The sequence below is a fragment of the Geotrypetes seraphini genome, chromosome 4, assembly GCF_902459505.1.
Source record: "Geotrypetes seraphini chromosome 4, aGeoSer1.1, whole genome shotgun sequence".
Taxonomy (NCBI): Eukaryota; Metazoa; Chordata; class Amphibia; order Gymnophiona; family Dermophiidae; genus Geotrypetes; species Geotrypetes seraphini.
Genome location: NC_047087.1, coordinates 2,165,439 through 2,184,449, shown reverse-complemented (window position 1 = coordinate 2,184,449; position 19,011 = coordinate 2,165,439). Strand labels below are relative to the sequence as shown.

At 44.2% G+C, this 19,011-nt stretch overlaps 1 protein-coding gene across 1 annotated transcript in view; it reads left to right on the top strand.

The window, feature by feature from the left end:
* Positions 1–3,626: 3,626 nt before the first annotated feature.
* PKD1L3 (polycystin 1 like 3, transient receptor potential channel interacting) overlaps positions 3,627–19,011 on the top strand; it is a 192,975-nt gene continuing 177,590 nt past the window's right edge. The window contains exons 1-4 of the mRNA XM_033941262.1: positions 3,627–3,752; positions 5,582–5,776; positions 12,291–12,494; positions 13,274–13,405. Coding sequence (XP_033797153.1) covers positions 3,627–3,752; positions 5,582–5,776; positions 12,291–12,494; positions 13,274–13,405 — 657 coding nt within the window. The remainder of the gene's footprint in view (positions 3,753–5,581; positions 5,777–12,290; positions 12,495–13,273; positions 13,406–19,011) is intronic.

Here is a 19,011-nt window from a genome sequence, read left to right as displayed (position 1 = left end):
AGGGGTTAAGAGAGAGGCACAGTAACAGAGCAAATGGAAGACGCAGAGAGAAGACAGACAGTGGATGGAAGGAATTGAATGAAAAGATGAGGAAAGCAGAAACCAGACAACAAAGGTAGAAAAAAATTTCTGCTTATTTATTCTGCTTTAGGATAAAGTAATATATTAGTTGTGTTGATAAAAATTTAGAAACAAAGCTCTGCCAACTGAACATCTTTCTCTAGTTCAGCAGCCAGAACTTTGATTTATAAGGAAGGAATAAGCTAAATATTGCAGTACTGAGGCTTGTATGGATGCTGTGGGGACGGGGACAAATTTTTCCCCCATGTCATTCTCTAGTCTGTACTGGGACCGGTGCCATTTAACTTATTTATTGGAACGACGAGTGAGGTGATTAAATCTGCAGATGACACTAAACTGTTCAAAGTTGTTAAAATGCATACGAATTGTGAAAAATTGCAGGCGGACCTTAGGAAATTGGAAGACTGGGCCTCCAAATGGCACTACCTACATAAATTTGCGCAGCTGGGACTCCACGTTTGTTGGGATTAGACTGGTGCGGATGTGATGTGGTTGACGGAGAGGGTGGTGGATGCCTGGAATGCGCTCCCGAGAGAGGTGGTGGAGAGTAAAACTGTGACTGAGTTCAAAGAAGCGTGGGATGAACACAGAAGATTTAGAATCAGAAAATAATATTAAATATTGAACTAGGCCAGTTACTGGGCAGACTTGCATGGTCTGTGTCTGTGTATGGCCGTTTGGTGGAGGATGGGCAGGGGAGGGCTTCAATGGCTGGGAGGGTGTAGATGGGCTGGAGTAAGTCTTAACAGAGATTTCGGCAGTTGGAACCCAAGCACAGTACCGGGTAAAGCTAAGAAGAAAAAATTAAAAAATTTAAATTGAATCAGATTGGGCAGACTGGATGGACCATTCGGGTCTTTATCTGCCGTCATCTACTATGTTACTATGTTACTATCTGTAGGGGGTTTATAATATAGAAAATTGTTGGTTGCAGCTGCTTCATATATTGTTTGTCCTTCTACTGGCTCTTGCTCTTATTCTTCTAGTACTTTATGTGCACTGCTAATGCTCATTATGCTACTTGCAGGTTGGACAATCTCCGCTGCAATTGTCAATAAACATATATACTGTATATATATATAAACAAATGGCAGATGAAATTTAATGTGGACAAATGCAAAGTGATACACGTTGGGAAGAATAACCCAAATCATAGTTACTGGATGCTGGGTGTCATTGTAAATAATACAATGAAACCTTCTGCCCAATGTGCAACGATGACCAAAAAAAACAATCAGGATGCTAGGAATTATTAAAAAAAGGGATGGTAAACAAGACTAAGAATGTCATAATGCCTCTGTATCGCTCCATGGTGTGACCTCACCTGGAGTACTGCGCTCAATTCTTGTCTCCTTATCTCAAAAAAATATAGCGGCACTAGAAAAGGTTCATAGAAGAGCGACCAAGATGGTAAAGGGGCTGGAACTCCTCTCGGATGAGGAAAGACTAAAAAGGTTAGGGCACTTCAGCCTGGAAAAATGAACAGAGATATGATTGAAGTCTACAAAATCCTGAGTAGAGTAGAACGGGTACAAGTGGATCAATTTTTCACTCCGTCAAATATTACAAAGACTAGGGAGAACTTAATGAAGTTACAGGGAAATATTTTTAAAACCAATAGGAGGAAATTTTTTTTGTACTCAGAGAATAGTTAAGCTGTGGAACGTGTTGCCAGAGGTTGTGGTAAGAATGGATAGTGTAGCTGGTTTTAAGAAAGGTTTGGAAAAGTTCCTGGAGGAAAAGAAAGACATGGGGCAAGCCACTATTTGCCCTGGATCGATAGCATGGAATGTTGCTACTCTTTGGGTTTTGACCAGGTACTAGTGACCTGAATTGGCCACCGTAAGACCAGACTACTAGGTCTGACCTAGTAAGGCTATTCTTATGGAAGTAAAACTCAGATGTCTCAATCTGTCCTCCTTTTACTGGACAAAAAGTGTGTCTGGATCAATATAAGATTTTAATAACTTGTGATAAGTTCAAAAAGGACACCTCAGCCCCACCACTCCACCCCATGTAATAATTTCTATAGCGGGAAGCAAATTGTGGTGCTTCATCATTGGCTGTCACTTTTTGTTTTTGCACTGTTGTTTTTTGTTATTTTTTTATATATATGTATATTTTCTTTTAAATTTTTATATCTCAATCATTTAAAGAAATAAATATTTCCTTAACACCAAACATTCTCAGTGTCGTAGTGTATAGTTTATAGTTTAAAAGTAAGTAGTACTTATCTCAGCCAACACCTAGGGAGTCTGACCCGACATGTTTCACACAACCAAGTGTTTTATCAAGGGTCTCCCAAAGCTGCCGCTGTCATCCGACTCCATATCTAAGTGAGAAAATCTTTACTTAAACCACATTGCCATTGTTTAAGCTCCTTTTACTGGAGCCATATGGTAACCCTACCCCTGCCAAATCTCTTCTGAAGAGCCCTAGCCACTTTAGTCTTTCCGCATAGGGCAGTTGTCCCATCCCTTTTATCATTTTCGTCTCCCTTCTCTATACCTTTTCTAATTCCGCTATATATTTTTTTTGAGATACAGCGACCAGAACTGCACACGATATTCAAGTTGTGGCCATACCATGGAGCAATATCAGGGTATTATAACGTTTTCATCTTTGTTTTCCATTCCTTTTCTGATCATTCCTAACATTCTATTTGCTTTCTTAGCAGCCGCTGAGGGTTTCAACGTTTCCTCAACAATGACACCCGGATCCTTTTCCTGGGCAGAGACTCCTAACACAGAACCCAGCAGAACATAGCTATAGTTCCGGTTCCTCTTACCTACATCATCACTTTGCATTTACTCACATTAAACATCATCAGTCTTCCAGTCTCACAAGGTCCTCTTTCAATTTTTCACAATCCTCTTGCGATTTAACAACTTTGTGTCATCAGCAAATTTAATTCTCTCACTAGTTATTCCTATCTCTAGATCATTGATAAATATGTTAAAAAGCAGCAGTTCCAGCAGAAACCCCTGGAGACCCCCACTATATATTCTTCTCTATTGAATATATTGACCACTTAAACCTGCTCTCTGTTTTCTCTCTTTCAACCAGTTCTTAATCTAATAAGATGTTACCCCTATCTCACGACTTTCTCATTTCCTCAGAAGTCTTTCATGAGGTACTTTGTCAAATGCCTTTTGAAAATCCTGATACACAATATCAACCAGCTCAACTTTATCCACGTTTCTTCACCTCTTCAAAGAAATGAAGTAGATTGGTGAGGCAAGATCTCCCTTGACTAAATCCATGCTTATGTATATGCTCTGTAATTTTGTTCTTTACCATTTTGCCTTGCATCAATGTCAGACTCACTGGTCTATAATTCCTGGATCACATCTAGAACTCTTTTTAAAAATAAACATCCTGGTCCCGTGATGCTGAGCTAGAGAGCAGACGCGTGAGTCGTGAGCTCCTAGGCCCCGCTCTCCTCATCGGCATTTAGGCTGCTTGTTTATTGCCCCTTTGCGCTTCCTTTCATTTGTTTCGGTAGCTCGTCGGCTGCCCTTTTGGATTCCAGTTTCCGCTGGGCTATGGCAACTAAAGCGGTGCGCAAAGATCGAGAGAAGGCTAAAACCGCGGAGCCCAAGATGGCGGATGGGGCTGGATCGGAGAGCCCTGGCGGGAGTTTGGCTTGGCTACCGGAGGCTGTAGCGCAGGTGAAAGGCGCGATCAAATCCTCCCTAGGTCAAAGCCTACAAACCATATGGACGGGCGCCTGGAATCGTTGACAGGGGAATTTACTGCTTGCTGCCAGTCTCTCATGTGACCACTGCGCAGCAGGAGATACAGACCAGGCTCCGGGCCTTGGAGGACAAGCTGGATGACGCCGAAAACCACTCCCGCCGCAGCAACCTCAGGCTGATGGGCTTGCCGGAGTCTGTCTCCGTGCCTGAACTCCGGGGGTTCCTGGAACGTTTGATCGTGGAGACCTTGGATTTACGTTCTGAGGCGGGTCCTGGGGCCCCAGCGTGCTCCTCAGGAGAAGCCGCGAGTGGTGATTTTTAAGCTCTTCAATTCTGTGCATAAGATGGATATCCTGTGCGCCATCCGATCAAAGGGGCCTCTTCAATTTGAGAACCACACTGTTCTAGGTTTCTGCCCAACATCGAGCCTAGGCCTCTCTCTGGGCGGCAATTTGCCTAGCTCTATCCTGCCAAGCTGAAGATTTCTTTTGAGGGCAAAGCTCACTTTTTTGATCACCTAGCAGATGCCAATCATTTGGTGGCTCAGATGGCTATTCCATCCACCAGTTCTACACCTTCCCTGTGACCCTGGATATTCCACTCTGACTGTTGCCGTGTTGTTCTGGCTTCTGGTTGTGATCCGCTTCAACCTCCTTTGGTTCGCTGTTTCCTGGCTATGAGACGGCTGTGTGGCTCTTTCTTGCCTGCCCTACCACCATTTTGTCCTGCTTTGTCGACTGGCCCTGGTTTCCTGGTGGCGTGCTGTTGACATCTGGAGACTCCTGCTCCATTGACTTTGACGGCCTGGTGTCTTGATATTTGTTGTTTGATTTTTGGACTTTGGGTCACTTATGAGAGTTTTCTGTGTGTCTGAAGGGGGGGATTATGTTAGCTGTGTGGGTAACATAGTAACATAGTAACATAGTAACATAGTAGATGACGGCAGATAAAGACCCGAATGGTCCATCCAGTCTGCCCAACCTGATTCAATTTAAAAAATTTTTTTTTTTTTTTTTCTTCTTAGCTATTTTTTTTTTTTCTTCTTAGCTATTTCTGGGCGAGAATCCAAAGCTTGTGTTTGGTTTGGTGGGCTGGGAGGTGTTGGATGGGTTGGTTTATTTATTTTTTTGTCCTGGCTCAGGATGCTGGGGTTCTTTTGATGGTATTGGCCTTATTTCTTTGGACTTATGGGGTCTGGGTATACACCTGTTATGGGCGATGGTTCTTGGTAAGGTTGCTCGGTTTGGCTGGAGGGTTGGATTGGGGCATTTTTGTTTGTGCTCTTTGCTCCTTTTCCTGATGGATTTTGCTGCCCCAGTTATGCTTAAGGTTTCTTTGGGGTTTGTGCGGGTTTCCTACTGCTGTTTCATCCTGTTCTTTTTTTTTTCTTCTGGGGCTTGATCGGGAGGGCAGGGTTCTGGTGGGTTTGGGACAGCCCTGGGTAGTCCTAAGGGACACTGGTGTTTCTGGGGGGTGTGGGAAATGGGGCAGGTTGGTATTGGCTTGGGGGTTTGGGGTTGCTTTCTTTTTGGTTTGTTGTGATTTTTTTTTTCTCTCTCTCTTTTTCTTTTCTCTTCTCTTCTCTCTCTGGTTGGGGGCCGAGCTGGGGGAGGCCATCCCGGGGTCTTGGGAGCCTTTACAGGCTGCATTCTTGGAATTACGATGTGGGGGAGCTGTAGGCTGGGACGGCCCCCTCCTTCCCCCCTTTATTGTTCCTGGTTCATTATTGTTTTTCATTCCTCTGGTTTTTAATGGTTAAACTAATATCTTGGAATGTTAATGGGGTTACTTCCCCTGTTAAGCGACAAAAGATATTGCAGACCCTGAACCGTCACTGGGCGGATATTGCTTTCTTGCAGGAGACGCACTTGACCTCTCAGGAACATGCTAAATTTGCCCGCTGGTGGGTTGGCCGGGTGGTGGGGGCTGCTGCGTTGCTGTGGAAGTCTGGAGTTTTGATTCTCATTCGGAAAACCCTGGCTGTGACGGTGAAGAGGGTATATGCGGACCCGTCTGGTCGTTTTGTCTTGGTTTCTATCCTTTTAGATAGGATGCTTTTGCTTCTCTGTAACATTTATGCTCCAAATATTTATAATAAAGCTTTTTACCTTTCTTTGTTCAAGGCTTTGAGTGATTTTCCTGATTTGCCTCGGGTGTTTGGGGGCGATTTTAATCTTGTTCATGATCCCACCGTTGACAAGTCTGATCCTCATCCACAGGATCACATTGATTCTTCTAGGGGGATTCCTTAACTCTGCTCGACTCTGGATCTGGTGGATGTTTGGCGCACTCTCCATCCTGGGGAGTGTGATTATACTCACCTATCCCATGCTCATGGTACTCAATCTCGGATAGACTACTGGCTTCTGTCCACCAGTCTTTTTTCCTCTACGACTCCGGCAGGGATCGGTCCATATTGCGTTTCGGATCATGCCTTTGTATGGTGTACCTTGAGTGTGGGGGCGGGCGGGAGCGGCTTTATATCGGGATCCTGGGTTTCTTGATCATATACATCGGAAATGGAAGGACTATCAGCTTCATAATGAGGCTCACCTGGAGGACCCAGTGTTATATTGGGAGGCAGCTAAAGCAGTTTTGCGTGATGAGATTATTGCTTATGCTAGTTTTCAGAAAAAGGCACGTGATCGGGAAATTCTTCGATTGGAGGGGCAGGTTCGGGTGGACAGGATGTGGTATGCTTGCCATCCCACCCCTTCCCGGAGAAGCACTCTGCTGGTATCGCAGGCCTCTTTAAATGAGCTTTTGCAAGCCCGTACTGCCCGATCCCTTCAATATTTTAAACATCAATTTCATCTTCATGGTAATAAGGGTGGAAGACTTTTAGTTAACCTGATCCGTATGTCTGGTGGTCCACGACGGGTGCTCCAGGTAATGGAGGAGGGGGTGGGGTCGGTTTGTACTGATGCGGCTATTGTGAGGGTTTTTCGCCAGTTTTATCAGAAGTTATATGCCCGCTCTACAACCCAGGAGATGTCCAGTGAGTTATATCTCGATAACATCCCGACTCCTCGTGTACCAGCTATTCACCTATCTCAATGGAGGAGGTGGCTTCGGTGATTCAGTCTAGCGCTCTTTGGAAAGCCCCGGGACCCGATGGTTATCGCGCGGAGTTTTATAAATTACTCACTCTGGAAATTACACCGGTGCTGACTTCTACCTTCAATGTGTATGTTCAGAGTGGATTTTTATCACGGTCTCTGCGGGAGGCACATATCGTGGTTCTGTTGAAACCAGGCCGGGATCCTACCTTGCTTAGTTCGTATTGGCCTATCTCCCTTCTTAATATTGAGGCAAAATTTTTCGCTAAGATCTTAGCTAATAGAATGGCCCGTGTTCTTCCTGATCTTATCGCTGATTCACAGGTGGGCTTCGTCCGTAATCGTCGGGTGGCCTGTTCTATTCGCCGTATCTTAACTTCTTTGGAATACATGGCTAATGTTCGTTTGCCTTCCCTGTTGGTTAGTTTCGATGCGGAGAAGGCTTTTGATAGAGTCTCCTGGAAGTTCTTGTTTGCCACGTTACGGCATTATGGTTTTGAGGGATTTTTTTTTATGCTGTCTCCTCTCTTTATGCTTCGCCTTTCGTGGCTGTTTGGGTTACTGAGCTGCTTTCGGCCCCTTTTGACATTCAGCAGGGCACTCGACAGGGGTGCCCCTTGTCCCCCCTGCTGTTTGTTCTTACCTTAGACCCTTTGGTGCGTGATGTTCTTTGTAATCCAGACATTCCTGGGGTCTCCATTGGCACGGTGGACTTTAAATTGTCCACGTTTGCAGATGATCTTCTGGTACATCTTACTCGTCCTGTCCAAGCTCTGCCTGCTCTTCTGATGGTGATGGCTGAATATGGGGACTTTTCGTGGTTTCGGCTGAATCTTGAGAAGTCCTTGGCCCTTCCTACCATCCCTGAGCTTCGGGACACCTGGCCAGTGGTCTTCCCATTGAAATGGGCTGACCGGGCATTTCGCTATCTTGGCATTCAATTGACTCCGTCGGTTTCCTCCATTAAACAAGCTAATTTGCTATTTGATTCAACCCGTCGCCGCCTGGAGGGCTGGCAATTCTTTCCTCTCTTGGTGCACGGTCGCATTCATCTTTTTAATATGGTTGTTTTCCCTCAATGGCTTTACGTTCTTCAGGTGTTGCCCATCCGTCTTCTGCAGAAGGAGCTCCGTGCGTTGCATCAGCATCTCTCTCGGTTTCTTTGGGGGGGGGGAGGAAGCCTCGCATGGCTTTTCGTTATTTGTTGGGATCTTGGTCAAGAGGCGGCATGGGGATTCCCGATTTGAAGAAATATAATCAGGCTTGCCTGCTTCGCTACTTGGGGGATTCGATCCTGGAGCAACACTCTTATACTTGTTTTGATTATGAATTAGACTTCTAACATCTTTGCATCTGTCTTCTTTGTTACATGCTCCTCGATCTTCGCTCCCGCCTCACTTGCGCTTGAGACTTCTGCTGGGCTCTTTAAGTGATTGTTGGAGGGCTCTGGTGCTTGGTCTGGGGGGAACCTGGGAGTGTCTGATTTGTTACCCCTGCAGGGGAACCTTCAGTTCTTACCTGGCCGGATGTCTGCATCCTTTCGACGCTGGACTCAGTTGGGCTTCACTGTGTTGGAGCATGTCCTTACCTCGGAGGGCGTGCTTCTACCTTGGGGCACTTTTCGGCTTCGCGCTGGGATTCGCAACACTGATTTTTTTGCTTATTTACAATTAGATCATTATGTGCACTCTTTGGCGGTGGAGGGTCTGCAATTGGGTTTGGGTGCTAAGCTTCGTGCCTTTTTTGCTCCCTTCTTGGAGGATGGCCTGTCGATCTCAGCATTACATCAGGCGCTCCATGCTGTTGTTCCGCCTCCGAGGTGGGACTCTTTGTGCGCTCGTTGGGCTCCGGACTGGGGCTTACAGCCCACGGATCTGGAAGTGGCCTGCCTTATTAAACGTATTCCGACCCTCTCAGTTTCGGCTGAACTCCAGTAGTGTCAGATTCGGGTGTTAAATCGTGCTTATTTTACGCGCGTTCAACTTTTCCATTCGGGCTTAGCAGAATCGCCGCAATGTGAGAAATGTTCTTGTTCCCCTAAGTCCTTTTTTCATGCCTTTTGGAGCTGTTCTGTAGTCCGGGCCTTCTGGAGATGGGTGATCCGTTATTTGGAGCTTTTGCTGGGCCGCTCCATTCCTCTTACTCTGGCGTGGTTTTTGTTGGACAAATATGAGGCTTTTCGTTTTCCCCCGGGGGTGGGTCAGTTATTTTTGTGGAAGGCTGGCTTAGTGGCTAAGAAGATTATTCTGGGGGAATGGGTTTCAGATTGGGCTCCTTCTTATTGGGCTAGGCGTAATCGCTTGCATGCTCTGATGCTGCTTGAGAGGGGTCGAGTGCGTCATTCTTTGCGCCAATTTTTTTGCAGGTATGGGGTCCTTATATTTACTCTCTGTCCCCTCGGGTCTGCAGTTTGATTGTTAATACTCTATCTTTTTGATTCCTGAGTGGTAAGGGGTTTGCGGCCTTGGGGAGGCCTCCTCCCGGCTTTTCTCCTCCTCCTTTTTTAAAAAAATTTTATCGGGGGGTTCATTTCTGTTTCTTCGGGTCGTTCGGAGTCCAGGGCCCTGATTGTTCTGCTTCGGTTTAGTGCTTGTTTGCCCTCCTACCTTGGCTGTGCTAGTTTTTGTGTTTTTTTTTTTCTTTTCTCTTTCTTTTTCCCCTTCTCTTTCTCTGATCTTGTTTTTGTGAGGGGGGGGTAGGAGGCTGGTTGGGGGGGGTCTGGGGTTTGGGATATCTTTGCTATTTCGCATTTGGTGCACCAGTGTATTCTTTGTTGTACTCATTGCTTTTTCTGCCTTTAATGTGCTCTGTACATTGATTGTTTTTAGTACACATGTTAACCAGCTTGCGGGTGCTGCGCTTTGTTCTTTTTCCTATCATGTTGGTCTTTTTTATCATCTTTATCTTTGGATGCTCTGTGTATTTGCCCATCTTTAATGCCAACAAACAGTTTTTCATTAAATAAGTTGGAGGGTGGGGGGTGGGGGGGTTGTGACTTTGATCCTTGGAGCCCATAAGAGTACAGGGCCCTGAGACTGATGTGACTGCTTTCTTATCTGTAGTTGTGCCTACTAGTCACTCTGTTTGAAAACTGATGATAATACTTTAATGATTAGTTAGTTAAGACTCTGTTTATATAGTTTTTATCATTGTATAGATGACCGCATTTCTATTGTCTGCTTTCCTTTTTTTATTATCATCAATAAAAATGTTTCACCTTAAAAATAAACATCACATTGGCCCTTCAGTCTTCCAATACCATAATTTATAAATCATTAACAATAGTTCTGGAAGTTCATTTTTCAATTCTGTCATTTTCCATCCTTTTTACTAACCCCCCATCTTGGCACCCTCCTGTAATTGATAGTGGTTGCATTTTTTCTTGTCATTCACCACCATGTATCCTCGCTATATATGTAACTATCTTTGCATAGTAAACTGCTTCAACCGCATTATACTGTCCCTTGCATTGTATCTTGCTCTATAAGTCTCTCGCACCGTATTTTCACTGTATAAATATCTCTGCTGTATATGTACAGTCCCCTGCATTGTAAACTGCTCCCAACTGCATAGTACATCCCCTCACATTGTGTCTTCGCTGTAAATGTACAGTCTCTTACATTGTAAACCGCTCTGAACTGTTTGTGGTATTGCGGTATACAAAAATAAAGTTATTATTATTATTATATACCATCAAGTCCAGGCGATTTGCAACTGTTCGATTTGTCAAATTGCCCTATTACATCTTCCAGTGTTATAGAGATTTGTTTCAGTTTCTCTTGCTCATTGGCATTGAATACCATTTCTGGCACTGATATCTCCCCCACAGCTTCCTTGGTGAAGATCAAAGTAAAGAAAGACCTTTTTACCCTTGGTCATCTAGCCATTCAACTGATTCTTTTCCAAGCTTCTTGCTTTTAATATATATAAAAAGTGTTTTCTATATGTGTTTACTTCCAGCTCTGCCTGCATGTTAATGTGAACTCTTTTACATATTTTGAGAGAATTAAATCAAGGAAGGAAATAAAGCTTTTGGGGAATAAATTATGACACATACTCATTGGAGAAAGCTGGATCAAAATAAGGGAATTACAAAACCTGCTCCCCATGAGTTTAAAGGAGAGAGAGAGAGAGAGAGATGAGTGGGCTTCCCAAAGAGCAAGTGCTTAGTTGGTTTGAGTTTACTATAACTGAATAGTTTGTCTCTTGTTGAGGTATCATTGATAGTTCTAGCAGAGATAGGAGACTATCCTCTAGTGGAAAAAACTGGTACTGGTGGTTATAGACCTCTTATAAGGGCTGGTAATTCTGAACCCAGCAGGTAAGTATTCTTAGAGGTTTTCCTTAAGATAAGAGGAGCAGCAGCCCTTGGGAGCATTGCTTAAGGTACAGAGGCTTTGGAAGTAGCTCAGGACAGAGGAAAATAATCTGCATGGGTACTATTGGGGTCTAGGGTCAGGAAGAGCAAAGGTAACCCTCTAGTGGGGTGCACTGTTACTGATGGTTGCAGAGACCAACTAGGGCTGATAATCCTGAACCCACAGCAGGCAAACACCCAAGAGGCTCCTCTTGAAGACCCAGTGAGGGAGAAAGCCTCTGGGGAATAATCAGCACTAGCAGCCCCATGAGGGCAACTACCTGTACAAGAGAACTCCAGCAGAGGAGTGAGATCTGGGGACTGGGTGAGGGTAGAACATCAAGTAGCAAGAGAACTTAAATAGCTAAACTGATCAGGAACCAAGAATCACCAGGAAGACCAGAAGACTGAGACTTTGGTGGATGCATGCTCAAGAATCTGTTGACCAGTAAAGATGTACCTCACTGGCTCCCCAAAATACTGTATTTCCTCTGTACTAGACCAATGAAGCTTGGAAACCAGGGGGTAAATATCCCCGGGGCTGTCCTTGGTTCTGGATCACTGGTGGATCCGTGGCACCAACCTCTGCTCTCTAGGATCACCAGTTCAAATCCTACCAATCCTAACACACACACAGACAAGGTAATAAATTGAAGTAGTAAAGGGAAGAGCATTGGCAAACACATTAAAGTGAAAAAGACCTCTACCCCTTTACTCAGAACACAATCCTTACTTTTGAGCTGAATCTCCAGATGGAAAATCTGGTGGTGGTGGTGGTCACATTTGGCTATAGTTCTAGGAGGGTTGCAGTTTGTGTAAGAGGAGTGGCCTAGTGTTTTGAGTCAAGAACCAGGGACAGCAGAGTGCTAGACTCCCAACCCCTATTCATGGCTGAGGAGCACTGCAGGGGTTACCATATGACTCCAGAATGAGAAGGACGGATTGAGACATTGTTTTCAATGGAAGTAAAACCCGGATATTGCAATCTGCCCTTTTCTTTCTGGACCAAATGGTAATCCTACGTGAGACCATCACATCTATAGTGCAGGAGGTGGGGGGCATATCGTGAATTTTTTACCCTTTTATGTCTTTCAGAAAACGTCTTGTAATCTCTGTAAAAAGAAAACTCCACATGTAACAGGAAAACCTGATCAAAGTAATGGCACTGAACTTCCACTGAAGACCAAGGGAAGCGTCAGTACACCTCTGTATGACCAGACTACAGCATTTAGTGTGAATTTGTTAACCATCAATCCTCAGGCCTTAGCTGAAAACATCTCCTTGCAAGACCGCATCCAGGTGGGAACCATGAATTATTACCCTTATTTATGAGTTTTGGAAAGATAGAGATTGTGCATCAACTGATGTGTTACTGTTGCCTTGGATCGGTAGCATGGAATATTGCTATTCTTTGGGTTTTGGCTAGATACTAGGGACCCAGATTGGCCACCGTGAGGACGGGCTACTGGGCTAGATGAGCCATTGGTCTGACCCAGTAAGGCTAGTCTTATGTTCTTTGCTTTCTACACCAAGTGCTGCATGTGTCGTATCAATAAAGATTTTTAAATTAATCACACTGAGAGGTGACTGTGGAAATACAGTATTGAGATGTATAAACAGAAGAGTAGAAGAGAGGGGGCTCAGGGTGGGCGAGGAAAGGGAAGGAGAAAAGGAACATCAAAACAGAGAAAAATGAAGGCAGATAAAGACCACATGGCCTATCGAGTCGGCCTATCCATGCCATCTCCTATCCCTTCCTGTCCCTTAGAGATCCAACATATTTATCCAAAGTTGTCTTGAATTCAGATACATTTTTGCCTCCACCACCTCCACTGGGAGGCCATTCTATGTATTTACCTCTCTTTCCATGAAGAAGTATTTCCTTAGGTTCCTCCTAAGTTTATGGAGAGGTGAATAAGGATGGCAGAGGGGGGAGGGGGAGGTGGGAAGCATAAAAGGGTGTTCTGGGAATGGAAGTCCCAAGATTGCCTCACTCTTGTCACTAAAACATTGAATTAATAACAATAATAATAATGCAGTTCCTGGTATAAAGATCTGAAAAGTTTTGCTCTCAATAGATCACAGAGGACCTAATTGGAAGATTTAAAGACATGGTGGAAAGGATAAAAGATTATCCGTCAGTTTTGAGATCCAGTGAAATCCTGATGCATCTGACAGACTTCACCTCACTGCTGTCCCAAGAAGCACAGGTCAGTGAAGGACAGAACCAGAATTTGCAACTTCTGACTTGTAGAAGAATTTTATCCTGGTGACAGCTATAGCCAGGCTGGAGCACTGGGAGGCCTAAAATGAAGCCAGTTGGGGGTTTTTCATAAACCTGTATATTTTCATTTTTTTCCACAATAATCAATCAATTACAAAACACTAACAAACAATAATACAGCAATTATTTCACATGGTGTGTGGACTAGCACACAGTACGGGTACAATTATACAAATGGGGGTGCTGATAAAAGTTTTTGGCTTTTCCTATTTCACCTAATAATACTTTCATCACATCAAAAAGCTTATGGTTTCATGTGTCTGACCAAAATTTCATAACTATAGCCCAATTATTTAATTTTTTTGCTGATCTGAAGTGAAAATGGCACAAAACAACAGAGATTTCACTGCAAAAGAGTGCCGAGTGGTGATGAAATATCTTTTCCTAAAAGGGAACTCAACCAAACACATGTACAATGATATGTCAGTTACATACGTATATATATTATCCAGTGGCAAAAGAACAATCCAAAGAATGGAGACACAGTGGTTCCCCAAGAAGTTCAAGTCACAGAAGTCATCAAGCAAAGTGTTGGCATCTGTCTTCTGGGACAAAGATGGAACTTTGCTTGTACATTACCTGGAAAAGGGTGCAATCTTCACAGCAAAGTACTACATTGCACTTCTCAACAAACTGAAGGCAGCAACAGGTCTCCAAATATCGAGGCAAGCTTTCAAAAGGAATCATGTTTCTTCATGACAATGCTGCTTCTCACAAAGCGGCCATTATGCAGCAGAAATTGGCAGGTCTTCACTGAAGTTCTGAAACACCCAACCTAAACAGGCTTGGGCAGGCAAGCAGGAGGCTAGAGAAGCTGGGGCTCTTTACCCTGGAAAAACGGAGATTTAGAGGAGACATGATAGAGACTTATAAAATCATGAAAGGCATAGAGAAGGTGGAGAGGGACAGATTCTTCAGACTAGCGGGGACATCAAAAACAAGAGGGCATTCAGAAAAACTGAGAGGAGACAGATTTAAAACGAATGCTAGGAAGTTTTTCTTCACTCAGAGGGTGGTGGACACCTGGAATGCGCTTCCAGGAGAGGTAATAGGACAGAGTACAATATTGGGTTTCAAAAAGGGATTGGATGACTTCTTGAAGAAGAAAGGGATTGCAGGGTATAGATAGAGGGTTACTATACAGGTTATTTAATGATTAGGGTATAAACAAATTAGGTGGTGGAGAACTTACAGGTCATGGGAGCGGACTGCTGGGTACGATGGACCCCTGGTCTGACCCAGCAGAGGCAATGCTTATGTTCTTAAGGAGAGAAAAGCAGAGCAGAGAACAGGAGAGGGGAAGAAGGAGCAACAGAAGGCAGGAGAGAGCAAGGAGCATCGTCAAGAGGGAGTTCCACCCACTCCCTGACATCATCCACCGGAGCTCCTCCTTAACAGGAGAGGGGTCAACGGAGCTCAAGTTTCAAGTTTATTCAGTTTTTGATGAATCGCCTATTATAAATTCTAGGCGATGTACATGTTACAATTTTAATATAAGAAACTTACAAGATAATTCAAAAATACTAGATACAAATGATACATACATGAGTTTAGGGAGAGAAGGGAAAAAAGTTACAATAATAGGGTATTGTTAAAAAAGAGGAAAGAACAATAGGGAGGGTATTTATAAAACCAGAGCACAATGTAAAAAAGAATTAAGAAAGCTGTGTTAAAAATCATAGGCATCTTTAAATAAATAAGTCTTTAAAAGTGATTTGAATTTAACAGAATCAGGTTCAGATCTAATATACTGTGGTAACATATTCCACCATTGAGGGCCCATAACTGTAAAAATATCTGGTCTTCTGGTTCCAATAACCTTTAAAGATGGTACTGAAAGAAGACTCTGTTCTGATGATCTTAACGAGCGTTTTGGCTTGTAAGGAATTAATAACTTAGATATGAACTGCGGTTCATTAAAAGCTAATGTTTTAAAAATAAGAAACATTATTTTAAACATGATCCTATGCCCAATGGGTAACCAATGTGCATCCTTCAAAAGAGGTGAGACATGATCATACTTTTTTGCATTATAAACTAATTTTACGGCAATGTTCTGGATAATCTGTAATCTCCTTTTCTCCTTATTTGTGATATTTAAGAATAAAGCGTTACAGTAGTCGATTTTTGAAATTATAAAAGAATGGATTAATATTTTCAAGGATGAAGTAGTAAGGAATTTAGAGATTGATCTAATTTGACGAAGTTTGAAGAAACAGGTTTTAACTATAAGAGAAATATGATCATGGTATGAAAGATTTGCGTCAATTACTATTCCAAGGATTTTAACTGAGGGAACCAATTCAATTTGAGTATTTTTAAGATAAAAAGGATTACTAAGTGTTATTTCTTTTTTCCAGGTAAACAAAATGGATTTTGTTTTATTAATATTTAACGCAAGTTTATTTGAATCCAACCAATTTTGAATTTTTTCCAATTTTTGATTTATAGCTAAGATTTCTGAATAATTTCCGGGATCCAAGGGGTGAATAAGTTGTATGTCATCAGCGTAAGAGAATGGTATAAAACCTAAGGCCTGACTAATTTCTAATAACGGAGATAAGAAGATGTTGAATAGTAAGGGGGATAGTATTGAACCTTGAGGTATACCAAAAGAAGTGGTAAATGAATTCGAATTTTCATTGTTAAATCTGACTGTAGAAGTTCGATTTGAGAGGTAAGATTTGAACCATTGTAGCACTTGTTCGTTTATTCCTTTTTCCTCGAGTCTAATTAAGAGTAAGTCGTGATCAATGGTATCAAAAGCGGCCGAAATATCAAGTTAAACAGGCTTAGGCAGGAAAAGAGAAGGAGAGAAAAGCAGACCAGAGAACAGGAGAGGGGAAGAAGAAAAACCAGAAGGCAGGAGAGAGCAAGGGGCATCGGTGAGAGGTAGCTCCGCACACCCCCTGACATCATCCATCGGCGCTCCTCCTTAAAAGGGAAAGGGCCAATGGCGCTCAGCCATTCGGCACGTGTCAAAGGCGAGCATTAAAGGCGCTCGCCTTAGTGAGAGTGCCTTTGCGAAAGGGCCTTGAGAAGGGGCGAGCCACCACTAAAGGAGAGCAGAAGGAGACCACAGCAGGCGCAGAGGACATACAACCAGGCAGACACAGCAGGTACAGAGGACACACAACCAGGCAGACACAGAGGACACAGCAGGCGCAGAGGACACAGCAGGTACAGAGGACACACAACCAGGCAGACACAGCAGGCACAGAGAACACACAACCAGGCAGACGCAGAGGACACAGCAGGCACAGAGGACAGCCACAGCAGACGCAGAAGATATCCACAGCAGACAGGCAAGCGGGCAGCAATGGAAGCAGCAGACAGAAGCAGGATGTTGAGCTACCCAGTTTTCTGCACTGTCTGCCATATGTATGACTATTTCCCCTCTGGGAGGTGGTCTTACATATGCGCTCGCTGTGGAGAACTGGAGAGCCTGAAGAAACAAGGCAGACTCCTGAAAGGCAGAATACAGGAACTGGAGGCACTTCAAGCAGTGGAGGAGGAAGACAGAGATGCAGAGAACATCAAGACAGAGGACATCATCGAGGAAGAAGTCCGAGAGCTGGAGAAGTTCATAGAGGAGGTATACAGAGAGGCTGTGGAAAATCACCAGCAACAGTGGAACTGCCGAGATACACCTACAGAGAGTGTGGACCTACGGACGGACAACCAAGAGGAAGAAATGGGTGACACAGCAGCGAGATCTGGAAACAGCGGAGGGGACCCACAAGAAGATGAGTCCGGTGCAAGCCAACGCCAGGATGAGAGAAAATAGATGGGAACGAATGACACGGACCTACGGCTGAAGAGATGGACATACATCAGGGACACGGACCTGCAGCTGGAGAATCAAAAGAAGATAGAGAGGACAGCAATCGTCATGGGGGACTCCATCATCAGACAAGTTGACAGCCACATAGTGGGAGGAAGACTGGATTGGCTGGTGACCTGCCTACTGGGAGCCAAGGTAGAAGACATAGTGAGCCACATCGACAGGATCATCGACAGTGTGGAAGAAGAAGATATGGCGGTGGTGATCCATATGGGGACGAATAACGTGAGTAACAGGAACTACAACAAGGAAGTACTGAAGGACTAGTTCCGGATGCTAGGAAGGAAGCTGAAGACCAGAACGCAGAGAATAGCATTCTCAGAGATCCTGCCAGTACCCAGGGCCGACGAGAAGAGGCAGATGGAGCTGCAAGCAGACAACGCGTGGATGCAGCGCTAGTGTGGGGAAGAAGGATTCCACTTCGTGCGCAACTGGACGACATTCTGGGGGAAGAGCAAGCTATTCAGGAAGGACGGACTCCACCTCAGCAGAGACGGAACAAGGCTACTTGCAAGCAACATCAAGAGAGAAGTTGAGAAGTTTTTAAACTAGGAAGAAGGGGAAAGCCCGAGAGAGAGAGTCAATGGTTCGGGAACCGGTATACCCGGATGATACTGAGCAGGAAGATAGAAGGGAAGACTCACCGGATAACAGGCAAGACAGATCGAAAGAGACACAAGAGGGAAGGAAATGCAAGAAAGGAACAGGCCGCAAACTCAAGTGTATGTACATGAACGCAAGGAGCCTAAGGAATAAGATGGGTGAATTAGACACTATGGCACAAAAAGATAATGTGGACATCATCGACATCACAGAAACATGGTGGACTGAGGAAAACGTCTGAGACACTATGTACCGGGATACAAACTATACCGCAGAGACAGAGTGGCTCAAAAAGGTGGGGGCATTACCATATATGTCAAAGAGGGAATTGAATCTACTGGAGAGAACACGCCACAACAGACGGATAAGTTAGAGTCTCTATGGGTCAAAATTCTGGGAACAAATGGAGTGGAAACAAAGATCAGCATCTACCACTGACCCTCAGGGCAGTCCGAAGAAATTGATGGAGAAATGACGGAGAAGATTAAACGCAAACGCAGTTATCATGGGTGACTTCAACTATTCGGAGATAGACTGGAACCTAGGCACCTCTGCCTGCGCTAGGGAGACCAAGTTCCTGGATGCTGTAGGTGATTGCTTCCTGGTACAACCTGTCAAGGAAAATACAAGAGGAAATGCAATTCTAGGACTTAATTCTAAATGGACTGCGAGGACTGGCACAAGGTGTAGAAGTAGAAGGGACACTGGGAAACAGCGATCACAACATGATCCGCTTCGACCTGGACGCAGGGGATAAACATCGGTCCAGAACGACGGCCACGGCACTGAACTTCCGAAAAGGGAATTATGAAGGGATGAAACTCATGGTGGGGAAGAAGATTAAGAAGAGGATAAGCACTGTAAAAACACTAGAGCAAGCTTGGTCCCTTTTTAAGGACACAGTCACTGAGGCACAAAATCTATATATACCGCGTATCAACAAGGGATCCAAGAGGAAAAAGAACAAGCAACTGGCATGGCTCACTGTAGAGGTGAAGGAAGCGATCAGAGACAAGAAAACTTTGTTTAAGGAATGGAAAAGGTCAAGAACGGATGAAAACTGGAATAAGCACAAACAATATCAA